Source organism: Trichosurus vulpecula, chromosome 2, assembly GCF_011100635.1.
Source record: "Trichosurus vulpecula isolate mTriVul1 chromosome 2, mTriVul1.pri, whole genome shotgun sequence".
Classification (NCBI taxonomy): Eukaryota; Metazoa; Chordata; class Mammalia; order Diprotodontia; family Phalangeridae; genus Trichosurus; species Trichosurus vulpecula.
Window position 1 is genome coordinate 81631097 of NC_050574.1, and position 19789 is coordinate 81650885.

At 42.0% G+C, this 19789-nt stretch overlaps 1 protein-coding gene across 1 annotated transcript; it reads right to left on the reverse strand.

The window, feature by feature from the left end:
* Positions 1 to 11995: 11995 nt before the first annotated feature.
* On the reverse strand, positions 11996 to 19650 carry LOC118840212 (interferon-induced very large GTPase 1-like). The gene has a single exon (XM_036747708.1). It carries the CDS (start codon positions 19648 to 19650, stop codon positions 12361 to 12363), a length of 7290 nt encoding a protein of 2429 aa, XP_036603603.1. The 3' UTR covers positions 11996 to 12360.
* Positions 19651 to 19789: the final 139 nt, after the last annotated feature.

The window sequence follows — 19789 nt, forward strand, 5'->3', positions numbered from 1 at the left end:
TCAGCTGCCATCTTGGCTTTGTCCCCTACTTTCTCAGGCAGCATAGTTTACAATAATCAAGATTCTTCTCACCAAATATCGCTACTTACATCTAATCTAAGTGCAACAATACATTACTGAAGCACATCTCTTTTTTCCCATGCTCTCATCTCCTTGAACACCTGCTTCTGCTTATGTAATGCAAAACCCTATAAAACTGAATAATGTCTGCCAATAAATCGGGGTTATATCCATCCTTGGCTCCTGCCTCATCATTGCTTACTGAGATAGGGCAACTTGCTGGTCAAAGACCCCTAACATATCTCCTCTCCCTTTTCTTTTTCCTTCCCCCTCCTACTGCCTTTAGGGCAAGTTAGAGTTCTATAACTAACTGAGTATGTTGTTCCCTCCTTGAGCCAATTCCAATAAGATTAAGGTTCAAACAATGTTCATCTCCCTCCCTTCTTTCCTTCTGCTGTAATATGTCTTTGTGCTTCTTCATGTGATATAATTTACCCTTTTCTGCTTCCTCCTTTCCTCTTCTCCCATTACAATCACTTTTCACCACTTGATTAGGTTGTTTATCATCACATCAAAGTCAACTTATACTCACACTTTCTGTCTATGTATATCCCTTCTAAATGTATATCTTATGTATGTCTATCCCTTCTTATAAAGATACAGTTCTCAAGACTTAAAACTATCATCTTTCTTTGTAGAGATATAAACTGTTTTCCCTTATTGAATAATGATTTTTTTCTTTGTTGTTTACTTTTTATGCCTCTATTGAGAAGATCAAATTTTCCATTGAGCTCTGGCCTATTCATCAGGAAAGTCTGGATGTCCCCTATTTCATTGAATATCCATTTCCTCCCCTGAAAGATCATACTTAATTTTGCTGGGTAGTTGATCTTTGGTTGTAATCCAAGCACCTTTGCCTTAACGAATATCTTATTCTAAGCCCTCTGATCTTTTAATGTAGAAGCTGCAAGGTCCTGCATGATCCTGATTGTGGTTCCATGATATTTGAACTGTTTCTTTTTGGCTGTTTGCAGTTTTTCTCCTTGTCCTGATAACTCTGGAAATGGGCTACAATGTTCCTTGGCATTTTCAATTTCGGATCTCTTTCAGGAGGTGATTAGTGGATTCCTTCAATGACTATTTAACTTTCTGGTTCTAGGACCTCAGGGCAGTTTTCCTTGTGTTTTCTTGAAAGTTGCTGTCCAGAATCTTTTTTTCATCATGGCTTTCATGTAGACCAATAATTTTTAAATTATCTCTCTTGGATCTATTTTCCAGGTCAGTTGCTTTTCTAATGAGGTATTTTCTTCTTTTTGTTTATTCTTTTGATTTTGTTTAACTGATTCTTGATGTCTCATAGAGATATTAGCTTCCACTTGCACAATTCTAATTTTTAATGAATTGTTTTCTTCAGTTAGTTTTCATACCTCCTTTTCCATTTGGCCAGTTCTACTTGTTAAGGAGTTGTTTTCTTCAGTGTATATTTTTTTCCATTTTGTCAATTGTATTTTTAAAGAAATTGTTCAATTTTTCTTCTACCTCTCTTATTTGACTTTTGAAATACTTCTTGAGTTTTTCCAGGAAGGCTTTTGGGGCTTAAGACCAGTTCATGTTACCGTTTGAGGTTTCAGATGTGAGTATATTAACAATGTTGTCCTCTCCTGAATTTGTGTTTCAATCTTCCCTGTCACTATAATATTTCTCTATGATCATTGTTTTACTTTGTTACATTTGTTTATGGTGTTTGGCTTTTTTCTGACTTTTAAAGTTGATCTCTACTTCTGGGGGACATGGGGCACTGACCCACACTTCTTGTGCTAGGGGTTAGGGGCCTGGTAACTGGCTTTGTGTGCTGGGGCCTCAGGTGCTGGCAACTGGAGGCCATAGGTGTCTGGTAGCTTACCTGGTACTGAGCTGGAGCTGGTAGTGGTAGCTGTTGTGTGTCTGCTGTTGGTGTTTGCCTATTACACCACCCTGGGGTTCAGGATCTCCCCCCTGGTTTGCTGAGATGTAGCTTGCCACTAATTTGCTGGGATGCCTCCCACCCTGTACTGGTCCCCGTCATCCACAGCAGGACGGATCTTTCCTGCTAATTCACCCAGCCTACTGAGTTAACAGACTGCTGCAACCCATCTTTCTGCTGGCTCCACTGTTCCAAAATTTTCTCTGAGGTGATATTCTCTCAGTTTTTCTTTTTCTTTTTTTTTTTAATATAATTTATTTATTTATTTATTATCTTTTTAACATTCACTTCCATGAGATTTTGAGTTTTGAATTTTCTCCCCCACTCTCTCCTCCCCCCTCCCTAAGATTGCATGCAATCTGATATAGGCTCTACTTACACATTCATATTAAACATATTTTTACATTAGTCATGATGTAAAGAAGAATTAGAATTAATGGGAAGAACCACAAGAAAGAAGAAACAAAACAACAAAAGAAGAGGAAAGCGAATAATATGCTTCCATTTGCATTCAGACTCCAAAATTCATTCTATGGATGTAGATTTCTCTGGGTTTTTCAAGGTCAATAAGGGAAGGTGAAAGGGACTTACCCTTTACTCCAGCTGACCTTCTAAGTTGTTTTTGGCATCTGTGGGTTGAGAAGTCTGGAAACTGCCACTGCTGCCAGTGATTCAGTCCCCTGAGGCCTCCTCCAAATTTGCTGGGGCTGGGTCTGCACTGGCATGGCCTGTGCTGGACTGCACTCCTCTCTCTACCTGGTACAACAGACCTTTACTGTCAACTTTCCAGGTTGTGTTTGGTTAAAAATCTGTCTCACTCTGTCTCTTTGCGAGCTCTGCCATTCTAGAATTTGTTCAGTCACTTTTTAACGATATTTGAAGTGGTTAGATGGAGAGTTCAGGCAAGTCCCAGCTTTCATTCTGTCATATCCTTATCATTATTCTTGTTGATGCCTGAAGACAGTGGAATTTATTTAAATCTTCCACAAATATTTCCACTTTTTAAAAAATAGATGTAAGATTTCATTTGGTGTGGTGTAACAACAACAATTTGGCTAGCAGCAGCTGTTGTGGTATAAGACCCAAAAAGACCAGCAACAAGAGCTGCCAGCACAGGTTCTTTTGATCTGCTTTACTAGTTAAAGTAACTTTAAGGGGTTAACAATCTCAGTTTAATCCAACATACAAATATCATTCACTTAGTTCAAAAGGAAAAGTCAACACGCTGAACTTTAGAACAAATACAAATAAATTACAAACATCAACAGACAGACCTTTTCTGATTCAAATCTCAATTCATAGTTATCAAGGTTTAACAAAGTCCCAACATCTGGGTTTATGAGCTGGGGAACTCTTAACAACTGCTGCCCAGAGTCTCTTCAAGTCACATGCCACTCTTCCAGTGAGTGAGAGCCCTGAAGGAAAAATGCAAACCTTTGAATTTATATATCCTGTTCAGGGTCAGAGGGTGTCACAACATGGAACTCAAACCCATGTGGCCTAAAAGCTTCTGGCATCACAAACATGTGACTTAAACCCTTGTAAACTAGGCAAGTAATCAAAGACTCCCAATCTAATCAAAGAAACAATGGCCAGACTCTTCAAGGGCACTTGATTAAATAAGTGCTAAAAGAGAAAATAGTAAAAGAAAGTCCCACCTTAATTACTGATACATAGCATAACAAATCCTCAGGCTCCCTAAGTGTCTAGCCTATATGGCAAATCTTTAATAACCTTTGTTTTTCTTTGGCTGAGAAGGCTTGAGTCAAATTCATTTGGTAGTACCCAACATGTCAGTATTTTGGGGTCTCAAGCACCCCTCAACCCCAATCATATGGTTCCCTGAGCCCAGGGATACTGCTAATCTCAAATTCTTCTTCAACCAAGACTGGAAGGCATATAATCCTCCCCCTCTTCCTATCCCCTTTTCACTCTCCTACTTTGGAGGTGCTTATTGGTCCTGGTAGGTCAGATAGCTAGGAAGCTGTCTCGTACTCAGCCTGAGGCTCTCAGGTGGTTCTCAGTCCAGTGGTTATGTTGGAGGCCGTGGAGCATGGAGGACATGGGCAGATGCCCCATCCACAAACATATGCCAAATTCTTTCAATTCTCTCAGAGTTAGGGAATTGGGAAAACTTCAGGTACCTTTTTGTGTGTGTGGTTTTTTTGGTCTGGTTTTGTTTTGTTTGTCTCTTGATACTTACTCTTAACTTCTCCTTTACCCAGGAAGGGACTTCCAGCCCCCACACCGATAATGGGTCAATCTTTTTCAATTCCTACAAGTTAGCCTTTGGGTTGTCTTTTACAAAAGTAAGAAAATTTTAGTTTCCCTAAAGAACTTAAAAAGAAAAAGCTGGTGTTCTTTTGCAGCACTGTTTGACCTCAGTATCACCTAGAGGGCCTTAAAGCATGGCCCATTTTGGGAACTTTAAAACATAATACTCTCTTGCAATTAGAATTGTACTGTCAGAGGGAAAGAAAATGGATAGAAGCTTCCTATGTGATGGCCTTCGTGGAGCTCTCTCGGAACCCCATCCTCAGAAAAGATTGTTTGTGCAAGAGCACAATAAAGATTTCTGAGTCCAAGCCTGAAATCAGAAAAGGCATGTATTATTTGTTCTCGTGAGAAATGACGCCACCCAAATGGTAGAGGTTGGGGGCGCTTTAATTATATTTTACATTTATTCAGTCTGAATAAATGGGTACATCCCCTGAGCAAAGGAAGAGAAATACAAAGGACTCAGATGGACGCCAATCCTTTTATAGCCCCTCCCTTCAAATCTCCCACCAGGCTCTTCATTGGCCAGATACAACCCCCTGACTGCTTATGTCATGCCCTTCTCTAAGCGTGCATACAAGCCTCTGACCTTTTATCGGACTGCCCTGAGACCTGGTCCCTGCCAGATCATAGCTCTGATCCGACCTGCACTATGGGGGGAAGGGCGAGGAAGATGGATGCTCCCAACTGTGGAAACAAAACCACTCCCTCATCTCTTACAATTGTAAGATGATCCTAGCTAGAGCCACTCCAAAAAGGAGCAATGGGGGTCCAGAGGACATTTTGGTGACCTTCTTATGGCCCCCAAGGCTTTGGCCCCCCCCCCCCCCCCCCAGTCAACCACTGCTCAGGCCCCGGCCACGGGTCTTGCTGAGGTGCCTCTCTCTGCGGCCACTTCCTCTGAGGTGGCACCCACTGGGGTCTCTGGGGTATCTTCCCCTCTGACTCCTACCCCTCTTCAGGTATCGGCTGATTTGCTCCCTTGCCAGCCTGATCCCCTGATCTTGCAGTCTAATCCAGTTCAACTGCCACTCCCCAGCCCCTTCCTCACAAGAAGTGAGACTTCCTATCTCCCTCCCTAAGCCTCAGTCCCCACAGTGCCTTCAGGGCTTTTTCCCCTGAGGGAAGTCCCTGCCTCACCTAATGGGACAATCAGAGTGCATGTTCTGTTCTCCATTTCAGATTTCACTCAGGTTAAAGAGAAAATGGGGAGATACTCAGAAGACCCCACTGGGTTTTCCTGGGATTTTAGGGATCTGTCCCTACAATTCGAGCTTTCTTGGGGTGATTTGCACATCCTCTTCTCTAGCTGTTGTACCATTGAGGAGAAGAGGAAGATCTGGGAGCAAGCTCCACAATTTGGGGATTGTTTGGGTAGCAACAACTCCATAAAATATCCCCCAGGAGCAGCTGCTATTCCCACTACTGACCCAGGATGGAATTATCAAAAGAGTGAGGATAGGGAAAAGAGAGACCACATGTTAATTTGCCTGTTATAAGGCCTAAGAATGGCATTTCAAAAGTAAATAAATTTTCAAAAAATTAGGGAAATTACTCAGGGAGAAAAGGAAAACACTGCCCCTTTCCAAGACCAACTAGTGAAAGCTATTAAAACGTATACAAATTTGGATCCTGATTCTATTGAAGGGGAAGCAATCCTTAACATGTATTTCATTCATCAGTCTGCCCCAGATACTAGGAGGAAACTGCAGAAATTGTCAATGGGACCTCAAACACCTCAGGCCCAATTACTGGAGGTGGTCTTTGGAGTCTTTAACAACAGAGACCGGGTTGCAGCAGAGGAAAGAGAACACAGGGAAAGAGCTAAAGATAGAGAACATGCTCAATTCTTGGCTGCTGCCATGGCCAGGAAAAGACCTAAGGAGCACCCCTCCAGGGAGCCCCCTTGGAGGAAGCTCGGCAGCTTGGGCAGTGGGAAAACCTGCTTTGGATGCCACAAGGAGGGTCACTGGTCCAAGGAGTATCCCTCTAGGGCCCCCAGAGGAAGCCCCCAGGAGCAAAGCCTCTAGGACCATCCCCTTGTGACCAGGAGGGACATTGGAGGAAGGATTGTCCTGGAGGTTGGAAAAGTGGTGGAGCTACAGCCCTCCCCTTCCCTGTCTTCTATTCTTCTCAAGACTCAGGTGAGCCTGAGGTTTGGCAGTGCTCCCACTTTCTCCACCTCTCTTACCAAGCCCTGGACAAAATCGAGGCAGAAGGTAAGGTTACCCACTTTATCATGGCTATGTTCTCTTGTTTTAACTAATTGCTCTGGCCCTACATGCCACTTGACCTATCGTGGGCATCAAAAGGGAAATTAAGAGATATCTTCAGACATTACCCCTCCCAGGGCTACTTGAGGATCTATTGTTTGAACACTCCTTCCTTATGCTCTCCTCTGGCCCTGCCCCCTTGTTGGGAAGGGACCTGATAGTGAATTGGGGAGCCAATTTTCCCTAGTTAAACTCACATCTCTGTTTTTCCTCCTTTTATCAGACTTCTCTATGTTCCCCCAGAGATGTGGGAGACAGTTGAGCCAATTGTTAGGGATCAGGAAATTCCTGTGTGAGCTACTTCTGCCATTCCAGCCATAGTTTCCCTCCAAGATCCTAAAGTGCTTCCCCATTACTTTCAAAATCTAATTAAGCCCAAGTCCCGGGAGGGACTGCAACCATTAATTGCTACGGAAGGCCCTGACTCATTCCCTCTAGAATGGGGCCCAGACCAGTCTCAAGCCTTTGAGACTTTGACAGATAAATTGACCACCACTCCAGCAATCGCTCTACCTAATCTAGAAAAACCTTTCTCTCTGTATGTTGATGAAAGGAGAGGACAGGCCTTGGGAATCCTCACCCAATCCTTAGGCCAGTTGCCTATTTTTCAAAACAATTAGACTCCAAGGCTGCTACAGCCACTTTAATTGACAAAGCTTCTAAACTTCTAGCAGATCAGCCCCTTGAAGTTCTGACTCCACATTGGAGCATCCTAGAAGCAGAGAGCCACCAGTGTCTGGCTAGCCACAGACTCACTAAATATCAAGGCTTGCTCTTAGATACCCCTGACCTTATTTGGGTGTGCTACACACTCCTGAACCCTGAAGCAGTGTGCTACACAGTACAGGTGGTTAGGGGAGCTAGGTACGGAATAGTCATCTGTAATAACCTCCAGGGATATTGTCTTTTACACCAGGGAAATTGTCCTTTCTCTATACTCCTATACTGCCTGTTTGGTCCGTGTTTGCTTAACCTCCTTGCTAGGTTTATTTCCTCCAGGGTTGGAGCTATCAACTTTTAGATAACTGCTCAGGTTATGTACCCCTTGAAATGGGCCTATCGAGGGAAGGACTCTTGTTGTGCCAGAAAAAAAAGCAAGAGAACCCTGGATGTAAATTTGGATATGGGCTTATTCAAGCTTGCGAATGTTTGGAGTAAAGACTCAAATAGAACAGCCCCAAGCAGGGGTAGGGACAGGGTACTTAAAGGGAAAGAACACAATTTGATTTCCGTGGAGACAGGAACACAAAAAGTGGGGTCCATGGAGATGAGAGTACAAACAGTGGGGTCCGTGGAGATGGGAATAAAAACAGTGGGGTGAGCTGGGGCAAGATGGAGAAACTGAGGAGGGGCAGGGCATAACACTCTATGCCCCTTCCCAGTAGGAAGCAGTTTCAGAAACTGAGACCTTTGCCCCTGACCCCAGAAGAATTTGAGTCCCATTTGTTTGAGGGGGGAATTATGGGGCTTAGACTATGGGAAATCCCTTGAACTCCACATTGCATCTTCCCACTTTATTTGGCTTTTCATGCCCAAATAGCCTAACCTAGCCTTCCATTGTCCAGTTGCCTCCAGTTTGCCTTCTGGCTGTTTCCCACATCTGTTACGCTAGCCCTCTGTCTGTCATCTCTGGGGAGCCTTCAGTTATTTCCAATCCTAGAGACTGACCTCACCTTAGTCCCCCCAGTCCACCCTAAACCCCTCCTCCCATCACCCCAGACTCCAGTCTTTCTGTATATAAGCCCCATCTTGCCTCCATGAAGGCACTCAGATTCAGTCTAGCTCAGCTCAGATTAATCTGGCCCACGAGCATTAGTGTCATAAATGCTCAGGCTCCTTAAGAGTCTACCCAATACGGCAAATCTTTAATAAACTTTGGTTTTTTTTGGCTGAGAAGACTTGAGTCGAATTCATTCCACAGGACCCAACATGTTGGTATTTTGGGGTCTCAAGCACTCCTCAACCCCAAACCTCATCTAAAATGATGGTTTGCTTTAACAGCATGCTATGAGTATGACAAATTAGAAGAAAAATAACAATAATGAAATAATAAAACCAATACATTGTCTACCTGCCTCTGGAAATGCCTGATGATGTGTAATGAAGTGCATTGCTTTCCACTTTGGAACATGTACAGGCCAGTAGCTGGCTCTAGTTTAACTACCCTTTGAGGAGGAAATAGACCACCGATTGGCCAGCTCATCAGATCTGGGGTCTACTCTAAAAGCACTAGTCACCCTCGGCCTTGCTTTTTGGCCACCTTCTTCCTACCTGGCTGCATGGCATTGAGAGAGACAATGCTGTAGGGTTAGAACTCTCAGGCCCACTCCATCTGAGATGAATATTTGTCCTGTGAATATGGGCCTCTGTTCTTTGATCCTTTGCACTTGTCCTTTCCTATTTTAGATGGAGATTAGAAATGTCTATGACTTTGTGAACTGAAAAAGGTCAGACATATAAAACACCAGAGTCTGGAAGTTGGAATTCACGAGGTGAGGTGTGAAGTCCTAAGCAACTTAATTGACCTAGGCCAGCAGGAGCAGAGATCTGTATCTCAACCATTAGTCATACCACATCTGGAAATGTGCTACTATGGTCAATATGTAAAAACTTAGTAAAGGCTGATCCTTCTTGCCCCACATTCCAAGGTGGTTTAGGTAGTATGTGTCGCCACTTTGAGAGAGGGGGATTGGTGAGAAGAGGAATGTTTGTACTTCTGTTTTTTTCTATTATCTACAAAGTGAACATTTCTTTGCAAAAGCAATTCTATGCTAATTGGAGCAACTGGTGTGTTTATTACTGGGTGCTAACTGCAGGAATGGGAGTATGGATAGACCAGAATGAGGACTTGAGACAACAGCATTACTGGAAGTCATCCCCAAAAGGGAGATATAGATGACCACCTCCTAGAATCATGAAGGGCAAATACATCTCATCTAATTCTGGGACAGGAAGCCCAAAGAATCATCACAATTTTATTTGTCATAATCATTGTTTGGGTTTGTTTGTTTATGGCAAAACCATTCCATTCACATACCACAATTTGTTGCCATTCCCTAACTAATGTGCATTTTCTTTTTTGAAGTTCTTTGCTACTACAAAAAAGTATTACTACAAATAATTTGATAATGTGGAGCCTATAGTTTATCTTCCTATCTTTGCTTGTCTTATGGTGTATGCTTAGTAATAAGATCTCTGGGCCACCAGATACTGTGAGAAATGGTCATTAGTTTCTCATCATAATTCCAAATTGTTTGCCAGAATGGGAGACCATTTCAAAACTCTACCCCCACTGTATTGATTTTCCTCTTTCCATAGTACACCTAGCATTAACTTTTCCCATCTTTTATAATTGTTATCAACTTGCTTAATTTGAGGTAAAATATAAGAGTTGTTGTGATTAACTTTTTGTTTATTAATAAGTATAGGATTTTTATAGATTTTTTTTCAAAATCACCTAGATTTCTGCCTTGTATATTACCTCCTCTCCCATCTCAGAGAATCATCTCTTGTAACAAAAAAATTTTTTAAGAAAAAGAAGAAAGAAAAAATTCAAAGTAAGCAATGAATACATTGAAAATATCTGAAATTATATACCTGTGGACCCCTGCCCACCCCTCCTCAAGACTGGGTGGAGACATATGATGTTTTCTTTGGACCATTGTAAATTTGCAATATTCATTTTGATGTGTTTGCAGTTGGTGTTTTTCCATTTACATTGTCATTATACATACCTATTTATATGTATACTCACATATGTACCCATATGTGTTTATGTATGTATATATCTATAAAATATAGTTTTCAACACTAAACACTAAACATCAATTCATAAACTCTTTCCATGCTTCTCTGTATTCAGCATGATTGTCATTTTTACAGCACTACAATGTCATGATTGAAATCTATGAACAAAAGAAAATGGAGGCAAAAAAATTTTCAAGAACAATCCCTTTATTAGCCATGACCAGCAGTTTGCCAATAAAATGGCCCAAGACCACCTCAGTTAGTACAAGGACCCTGAACTGAGGTTACAGACCACTTTTATACACATAAATGAGAAACATCAGAATGGGGAATAAAATCAATGAGCAACATTAATCCCAAATTGAGGGACATTGTATTCATTCTCATAGGAGTTTACATTTTCTGATTGGTTAGGGTATTTAGGTATGGTCCAGTGTCATCATAGGAGTCTATCTTGAGAAGAATAGGGAATTTACATGAGAATGAGGAACTTTGACAGGTGAGCAATACTGAGGGAGTTTTCCATCCTCATGTGACTTATATTTGATCATGGAGTAACTATGAATATAGTCCACAGCAAGACTCTTAATAGAAATAAGAAACTTAACCAGACAAAGCCATTTAATAGAAGTGAGAACTTTGGTTACACAGGAAGCTAGCTGGAGCTGACGCCTTGTCAACCTGCACAGAATCTCATATACACTTCTTAATCTACTATGATTCATAAGAACTGAATTATATGAGTAATTAAAGAATGTGATTAACAATAAATGATTGATCAGTAATTGATTAATATTTCAAAACAATCCATCATTATATTCCTGCACCAGAATTTGTTCAGCCATTCTCCTATTGATAGACTCTCCTTTGTTTCCAGTTCCTTGCTTTCATAAAAAGTGGTGTTTTGACTATTTTTATGCTCAAGAAATCTTTCTTTGTTTTTCATGACTTCCTCAGGGCTTATGCCTCTCAATACAATTACTGGCTCAAGGGGTAGGGACATTTTAGGCACTTCATTTCCATAATTTAAAATTGCATTCCAGAATGGCTGTGTGCATACATAGTCCCACTGACAACGATTTAGTGCAATGTGTCAAACTCAAATAGAAAGGCAGACCAATAAGCCATGAATATCCATCTTTATGGATACATATTGATATAGGAAACAACATATTAAGATTATCTATGTTTTACTGTATTTTCATTTATTTTGTTAAATATTTCCCAATTACATTTTAATCTGGCTATTTTACTGTATCTGCCTTTCCACAACACCAGCCGCCAAAAATAAAATTTTGATTATTCCTATATTTTGTCATCTATTCCAGCTGACTGGTTATGATGAAAACCTCTGGGTTATTTTGGTTCTAATTTCTCTCACTAGTGGTTTTGAGAGTTTTTTCTTAAAATTGCTAGGAGTTTATAGATTTTCTTTTGAACACTTTATTTATATCCTTTCAAAATTTAATCATTAGAAAATGGCCCTCTTTTGGGTATGTATTTGTTAATTGCCTCTGTATTGGAACCTTGCCAGAGAAATTTAATGCGAATGTTTTTTCCCATTTGAACCCTCCTCTTTTTATATTAGTTATGCTAATTTTTCTTGTGTAAAATGTTTTCCATTTCATATAATCTGTGTTTTATAACTGTCATTCTCTCTTGTTTATTTAAGACTTGTATTCCTGGTCAAAGATAAGGAAGGTACCATTCCAGTTTCTTTTCTAATTTTCTAATTCTATGACCTTTTATCATTGAGGTTACTGATTAATTTTTACTAACACAGGTATTTGGTGTTACCTGGTGCTCTAAACATAATTTCGATGAAACTCCTTTTGAGATTTTCCAATAATTCTTGCAAACAGAATTCTTTCAGAAATTTATTTATATCCTGGTTTATCAAAAACTGTTAGATTAAGATCAAGTGTTTCTGGGTCTCCATTGTCTACCCTGTCCCACAAAATCTCATTTTATTTATATTTTAAGCAGTGGTGTAAGTTTCTGATGATTACTTATATATGCCTCCAAAATTCATGTTTTGAAAAATCATTTCTGAAAGAACAAGTTCTTGAAATGCTCTACATTCAACTTCACTTGGAATTATTACATATTCAGGTCATTCAGCACATCTTGCTTGGTGATTTTAAACCATGCATCAGGAATCTGACCTCTGTTCTTGAATCTGAGATTGTAATGCTCTTCTAATTGTGACCTGAAGTGACAAATAAACCATTTCCAGTATGGCTGGGCAGATGTATCTGGAGTGATGTTCCAGATGGCAAATTCACCACCTGCTTGACGATAAGCCTTATTTGGGAAACGTCTCCCATCACGAAGAGTAAACCACCTATTACTTGCCACACAGCTGGAACAGAAATCAAGTACAAACTCATCAGTCATTCTCCAATTCCACCCAGAGAGAGTGCGAGAACGATGAAAAGGAGAACTGTGCTCCTCAGGATGATTTTTGACTGTATTTGTACAAATTGCTTTGCAAAAGGGACACTTCTTCCAGCAGCCACTGAGCTGATCAGAGAGCATGGCCTGAATCTCTGGGACGACTTTCTCTATACATGGAATTTCACAGGCCTTTCCTACCTTTTGGATTCTGATATCCAGGTTTTCATTCATGGCTTCCTTAAGGAATTCGATGTCAGCAATCTCCTGGTGTTCGATGCTTCTTAAGTCTCCTCTTGGAAAGGTCAGATGACGCCCAAGGTGATTACATAATGTGTCTAGCCATATAGATGCAGAATTGTTTTGGTCCTTAGCCACCAGAGTTGATTCATGAATAGCAGAGAGGATTATTTTCTTAAAAAATTCCAAGCTGTTACTTAAAAAATTCTTCAATTTCTCATTTTCTCTACTTATACAGTATGCTTGGATCTCTTTCTTAATGTAATTCTCAAAAAACTGTTTTGGTGTGCGAATGTATTCCCAATAATTCTGAAAGATTTCTTCCTTAGCCAGAGAGATGAGAATGTGTTTCTCCAGGTTGGATCGGTTCCCATTGAAGGCAGGACAGTTAGCCCTTATCTCCCCAGCAAGGTCAAGGGCTATCTTTTTCCAGATGGCTATAGGTAGGGAAGCACTGAGCTTGCTCCACAGAAAGTCAGCAAATGCTGTGATAGAGGTTGCACCCTGGCAGGAAATCTTAAAACTCATAAAGAAATCTTCTCTCTTGTTTTCTAGATACATGACAGGATCATGTGCTCTCTTGAATGCTATGTGCATCTCCCTAAATTTAGCTGCTGCTGTGTGGCATAAATATAAAAACAAATCTCTTTTATATTCATTTGTAAATGTGTACCCTACTTCATCACATATACAATCACTCTTTTGGTCAATCAGTCTCATTACTTCATGGAAGTAACTTATATCATAATCCATTCCCATTATCAATTTACAATTAATATTTTCATTGACAAGTGAGGAAATACCAGAGGTAGTATGCCTTATGGCCATCTTATGATTCTCTGTCATGGAATGTCTGAAACCCATAATTGTTCTCTTCATTTTGACATGTTTCTCAAAATTAATGGAAAACACTTTTCTTCTGGAATGATCTTGAAGTTTGGTTGCCACATTGTGTTCCTGTTTAAAATATTCCAGAAAGACATTCTCCAAATCTACATCAATATTGGGGTCTTCAGCAGGAGGGGAAGTTGAGGATACTTCACAGACCCACTTTGTCCAAAGTTGACTGAATCTCTCTCTCAGCTCCTCCTCACTTAATTCTTTACCCTCTAAGGACCGAGCCACCTCTCTGCTTCTTAACAACAGCTCTTTTTCATATTCTGATTTCTTTTGATCCAGTTTATCATGATTTTTTCTTAAGCTAAGGAAATCATTGGACTTTCTGATGCTTTCTGAAACAAGTGCCTCTTTAAGATTTCTCAGCTTGTTCTCAAAGTTTTCCTTCCACTGAATCAGGATTTCATTCTCTTGGTCTTCATCAAAATATCTTTGAAGCTCTTGCCTGATGGCTTCATATTTTTCTGCAATGTTAGCCTCAATAGCACTTCTTCTCAGATCCTGAATTTCTCCATTCTGAATCTGATTGGTCAGTTGGTTCTGCAAATCCAACACATGACTTCTTAGATTCCAGGTCCAGTTATTATACATTGTCTCAAGCTTGATCATGGCCATGATTTCCCGGGTGTTCCTAAAGCTGAAGATGAAATTTTCATTCACCAAGGCTTTCCACAAATCATGGATGCGGACTTTCACCTCAGACATTTTTAGTATGCTGCCTTTGGATTCTTTTTTGGCAACCAAGAGAATTCTTCTTTTCAGTTCCTGGATGTTGTGGCTATAAGTGGGGTTGGGAGGGGCCATTGGAGGATCCCCTTCCCAAAGATGAGCAAAGTAATGGACATGGGTGCTAACATCAAATCGAATGACATCACTGAAGCAGGTAATACCAGAGTACTCTTCCTGTTCTGCAGCTGTGGCTGCCATTTCATCCAGTCTCTGCTGCAGTCGCCTTCTTCCTTCCATGTTTTGATCTTTGGCAGTGATTTCCCCCACATTCTGATGCACAAAGAGACAGTTTGGGGAAATGTTCACTTGTTTCATTCTCAGAAAGGCCTGCACAGCAATTTGCAAGATATCTTGCATTTCTGAAGGATTCTCTCCAAATATATTGATCAAGGTCAGGTTTCCAAGTCCAATAACAAAAGTTGCCAGCTCATTGTCCCGATTCTGTGATTTACCAGTGAATTCTGGGGCCCTGAGTCCTTCTGTGTCAACCACAAGGACAAAGGCAAAGCCCAGCTCTTCCCAGAGTGTCTCCTCCACCTTCAGTAACTGCATGTAAGCTCCTCGTGTGCATCGCCCTGCACTGACATTAAACTGTAGCCCAAACATAGCATTCAGCAGAGTGGACTTCCCTGTGCTTTGGAGGCCAAGAACAGAGAGAACAAAGAGCTTTTGGTCTCCAATTTTCTCAATCAATCTGTCAAAAACAGCTGCTACCCACTTCAGAGGTACATAAGAAGCATCCCCATCCATAAGTTCAAGTGGGTACCCAGAAACCATCAGGTCAGCAGCAATTTGAGGAAGGAAGAACATGCTGTCCATCTGGGATGAAGCTTCTTCCAAAGCTTCATAGATCTGGCCAACCTCCCTCAGGAGATGATCAATACCCAAAGAGGAATCCCTGATCTCCTTGGAGACAGCTTCTAGTTGCACTTGGTGGCATTTCAAGGAGGCATTCTTTGACCCTTTTTGTTTTTCTGCCATCACCAAGGACCACAATTGGTTGTACCTCTTCTGGAGTTTTTCCAGGTGACTTCTGGTCAGGTTGTCCATCAATGTACTCAGCCACTGTAGGAAGTACAGTTCAGTGCTGTTGTATCTCTCTGAGTGAGACTGGAGGATTTCAAGAACAGATCGCATCAAGTCATTAAGAGGAAATGCTCTTGTTAGCTGTATTTGTCTTATTATTTGCTTTTCTGTCTCAATCTCACTTTTGTGCTGTTCAAGGCTACGGTTCCCTTTCTCTCGCAGGTGACAAAGTTCCTTGTCCTTCTTACACCACCGGTGCCAAAGCTCTCCTTGAAGGGGCAGTAATCTCTCCTTCATTTCAGACAATTTCATCTCTTTCATGAGGGCCAGCAAAGCCTGTGCCTTTCCCTTAGCCTCCTGACACTCCTTCCTGTCCACATCTACAAGAAAGCCATGGCGCCGAGCAACTTCAGCACAGTCTTCCAGACTGAGAAAGGGACCGGAAGTCTTCAGCAAATGATTGATGACACTTGTGAGTTCATCCATTAATTCAGCCTCATTTCTATTCCTAATCCCAATCCTCACCTTCTGGCCAGTATCATTGAATGAATTCTCATCTTTGTCATCAAACAAATAAACCAAAGGTTTGGTTGACTTCCAGAGGTCCCGGACCATTTGGACAGTCCTCTCACTTTTATCAGAATAAGAAACAAGGACCACTGTGACTGAAGCAATTTCTTGCAGAAATCTGAGCTGCGTCTCATAATCTTTGGCGTCTCCACGTAGATTGGTGAAAGCAACACACCTTTCAAATCTGTCCTCATCTCTCCCTCTGGGACAGAACCAGGAGATCTCTACCATACCTCCCATTAAGAGGCAGGATTTGCTGCTGCCTCGGCAGTGACGGTGGAAAAAAGCATCATGTTTGTGCTTACTTAGCAGAGAGTTCAAGATCTGAGATTTGGAAGAAGAAGCAGAATTCACAACTCTTATAAAAGACACAATGGGGATGGGTGCCTGGGAGATGAGTTGGTTATTAAAATCAATGACTGTGTCTTCTCCTGATGAGTTCTCCACCTGTCTCCAGCTTTTCTTAATTTGGCTGAGAGACCAGAGCGGGAATTCTATTGCAGAGGTACAGGGATTGGGCACCACAAGGGGGAGAGCAAATTGACAGATGGAAAGTTTGTTTGAAATGTATTGTCTCATGAAATCATCAGCACAGTGAAAAATCATCATCTGGGTGTCCATCGGGTGGATGTGGGGTGGACCTTTCGACAAGAGGAGAGGGGTTGTAATCCTATCACCAAGGAAATCATCATAAGGATCTGAAGTGTTATCCTCAAGATTTGTCAGAGTCAGCGTCCTACTGCCCATTGTGTCTCCATCACCTTTACAAACCAAGTATCTCAATCGATAATCCAGCATCAACAGTTTTTGTAGGAAATAAAAAGGCAATTCTTTGTCTGTCTCTGGGTGACTGTCATGCACAGTGGTCTTGTAGATCAGATGGAAATCTTCTCGTCCCATCCTCCTTGGATAATACCGCTCTAGACCAAGCTTCTTCGCTAACTCTAGAAAGTTGGAATTTTTTATCACTTCCTGGTATGTGATGGTATTTGGTTCTGGTATACATGTCTTTTTCCTTCTCTGAGAGACACTGTCTAGTTCTTTTTTCACCTGGTCCATCTGTATACAGTTCACAGTAGTTTCATATTCCCCCCTGATGAGGAAATTCAGGTCTTTCTCCAAAGTTTCCCAATCATGACCAGCCCTTGGTTTCTCGAGGACATGAAGCACTTCTTTGGACCACGACTGTCCCATGTGAGATTGCATAAGGTTCAAACGTTGCATCTTTTCTTCTGCAGACACAGCAGTAGGTCCAGGAGTTACTGTGAGCCCTGTGAACAACAGGAATGCTTGAGCCCTATAATCATATTCCTTATTTAGGTACTGGTATTTTTCATGGTCTTCTTTCATTTCACATAACAGGAAATTTAATTCTTCAAATCCTAGAAGACAGTGGAAGGTTTGGTTTTCCTCCTTGTATCCTGCACCAGCTGCAATGAAAAGTAGCAGCAGGTATGTGCCTGACTGCTTTGCCTGTTTCAAGGTCTTCAGAAAGGAGCTGAGAGACAAACTGATATGATAAGTAGCCTTTCTTTGAGCTTCTTCCATCTTTCCTAAAGACTCTGAGTTGTGAATTATTTCAAAAAGGTCATCCTTTGCCTTTTCTAAGAGCTGAATGAAATCAGCAAACTCTGTGACATGGATATCCTTTTGCTCCTTTGCTGAGTGAAAAACCCACTGCATAATTGAGTGACTCTGTGGGAAGTCTTCCATTTGATAGACATGAGGATACAGAAGGCTATGCAACTGGGATTTAATGAATTTGGTTTCATGAACTGGCAAGTCCTTGCAAAAATCGACAATGTCCACTAAGAACTGCTGCAGAGACAGGTCTTTGAGACAGATATTAACCCACATGTTCGAGTTCCTACTTTTCTCACTCAGCTTTTGCTTGAAGTCCATTAGTTTCATCAGTTTCTCCACAGGCTCAGTGATTTCCCAGGATTTTACTCCATCTAAAAAAGACCTGGCATCCTCCACTGCACTCAGTAGCCCCTCTCCATCCTCAATCCTTGCACATCGGCCGGTCAGAGCTGTGTAAATTTCAGTGAGGCAACGAGTCACTCGTAGAGGATCCTGAAAATCTTGTCTGTGGTTAGACAGAATTATGTCCCAGACAGGCACTAGCTGATAGCCTCGGTCAATGACACACCAGGTGTGGTTACTGGCCACAAGACCAGCTTTCCACTGTGGGAGAGAATCCACTTCTGGGGGGCCTCCTGTCTGGTATACAGACATTTGGAATCTTGCTTGCAAATTGGTGGAGCTTGTATTGTGAGAAGGCATTTGGGACTGAGAATTTGATGCACTGACTGTGGCTGCTGCTGTCACCCCAAAACCAGTGTAGCTGCCCCCAATGTACACATCAAGTGCCTCTGAGGCTTGTCGCTTCATGTCCTGCAACTCCTGTGCCCTGAAGCCCTCAGCTACAGCTTTCCACCAGAACACTCCTCCCAAGTGTAATGGGCCCTGGTTCACATGAGAGCCAAACCTTTGGAAAAATGCCTCACATCTATGCTTCAGATTGGTATCTGCACCTTTGCAGTGACTCAGAAGTTGCTCCAGCTGTTTTAACTCTTGAAGAGCTGACCTGGATAGGTGGAGCTGGTCTTGTGAAAAGTGGCAGGAGGCCATTGGGATATAGCAAAACTTGGTGGTGCAGCTGTAAGTGTGCTTGGGGCATGACTTAAAGACTTCTCTAGAGTCAGAAGATCTGATTTCACTGGCACTGGCCTCTAGGTTGAATCTCCAGCCTCCACCCTTAGCCAAGAAGGTAACACTGAAGCCCAGTTTCTCCATGCTTTCAGTAAACATGGACTCTTCATGAGAAGACAAAAACTCCATTGTTTCCATCCTTGTTCCCTGTGCTGGGCTGAGCAGGAAGAAGTTCTCTGGGAGGCTGAGCAGTTCTTCTCTCTTCACCAAAAGATCCTCGGGGTGATTGGTTTGGTAAATGCCCTGCAGGGCAAGGCCACCTGACACCCTTTTGAGGAGCTCCCTATCAGGAAGATTCTCCCTATGGGACAGTGTGCCTTCCATGAGACTGAGGTGTCTCTTCATGTTCTCTATGACCTCTGTTAGGGGTTTCTCAGGGGGTGGCCAGTACTTGTGTGGGATCTCCATGGCCTGCCTCAGCTCCTCTTCTTTCTCCCTCACAATTGCCTCCTGCCTGCTTTTGCCTGCTCTCTGCATCTCCCTCAGCTCCTTCAAGGCTGACTGTGCCCACTCTTGTCTCTCCTTTGCTGTCACCCAGTGTTTCTCTTGCATCTTCTCTGAGCCCTTGTCACTTGACAGCAGAAGAAGTTTCTCCAGTGCCCGTTTCTCCCAAGGATGTTTTGCCTGTTTCTTCAGTGTCAGGATTTCCCTCTGTTGTAGGTGTTGTAAAGCTTGGGCAGAGGTCACACCCAGGTATTCCTGCAGCTTAGGCACCCAATACTGGGTATCCAGCCCCAATTCTCTCAGCTTCTCCTCCAGCTCTTTTCTTCCTTTGTCTCCATGTGGTGGTTCATCACCATCATCCGCTGGTGTAGACATGGCTGCAGGAGAGCACAGAACATCAATTAGTCAGAACCTGCTTTTTCTTCAGGGAAAATAATGCACAGAAGGTGTTTGATGAGGATGTAAAATATAGAAGGCACTCCACAGGAAATATTTTACCCTCCTCTCCTGCCCC

Excerpts from the sequence above, each read along its gene's own strand:
- LOC118840212 (XM_036747708.1), bottom strand. The coding sequence starts at position 19,650 with ATGTCTACACCAGCGGATGATGGTGATGAACCACCACATGGAGACAAA.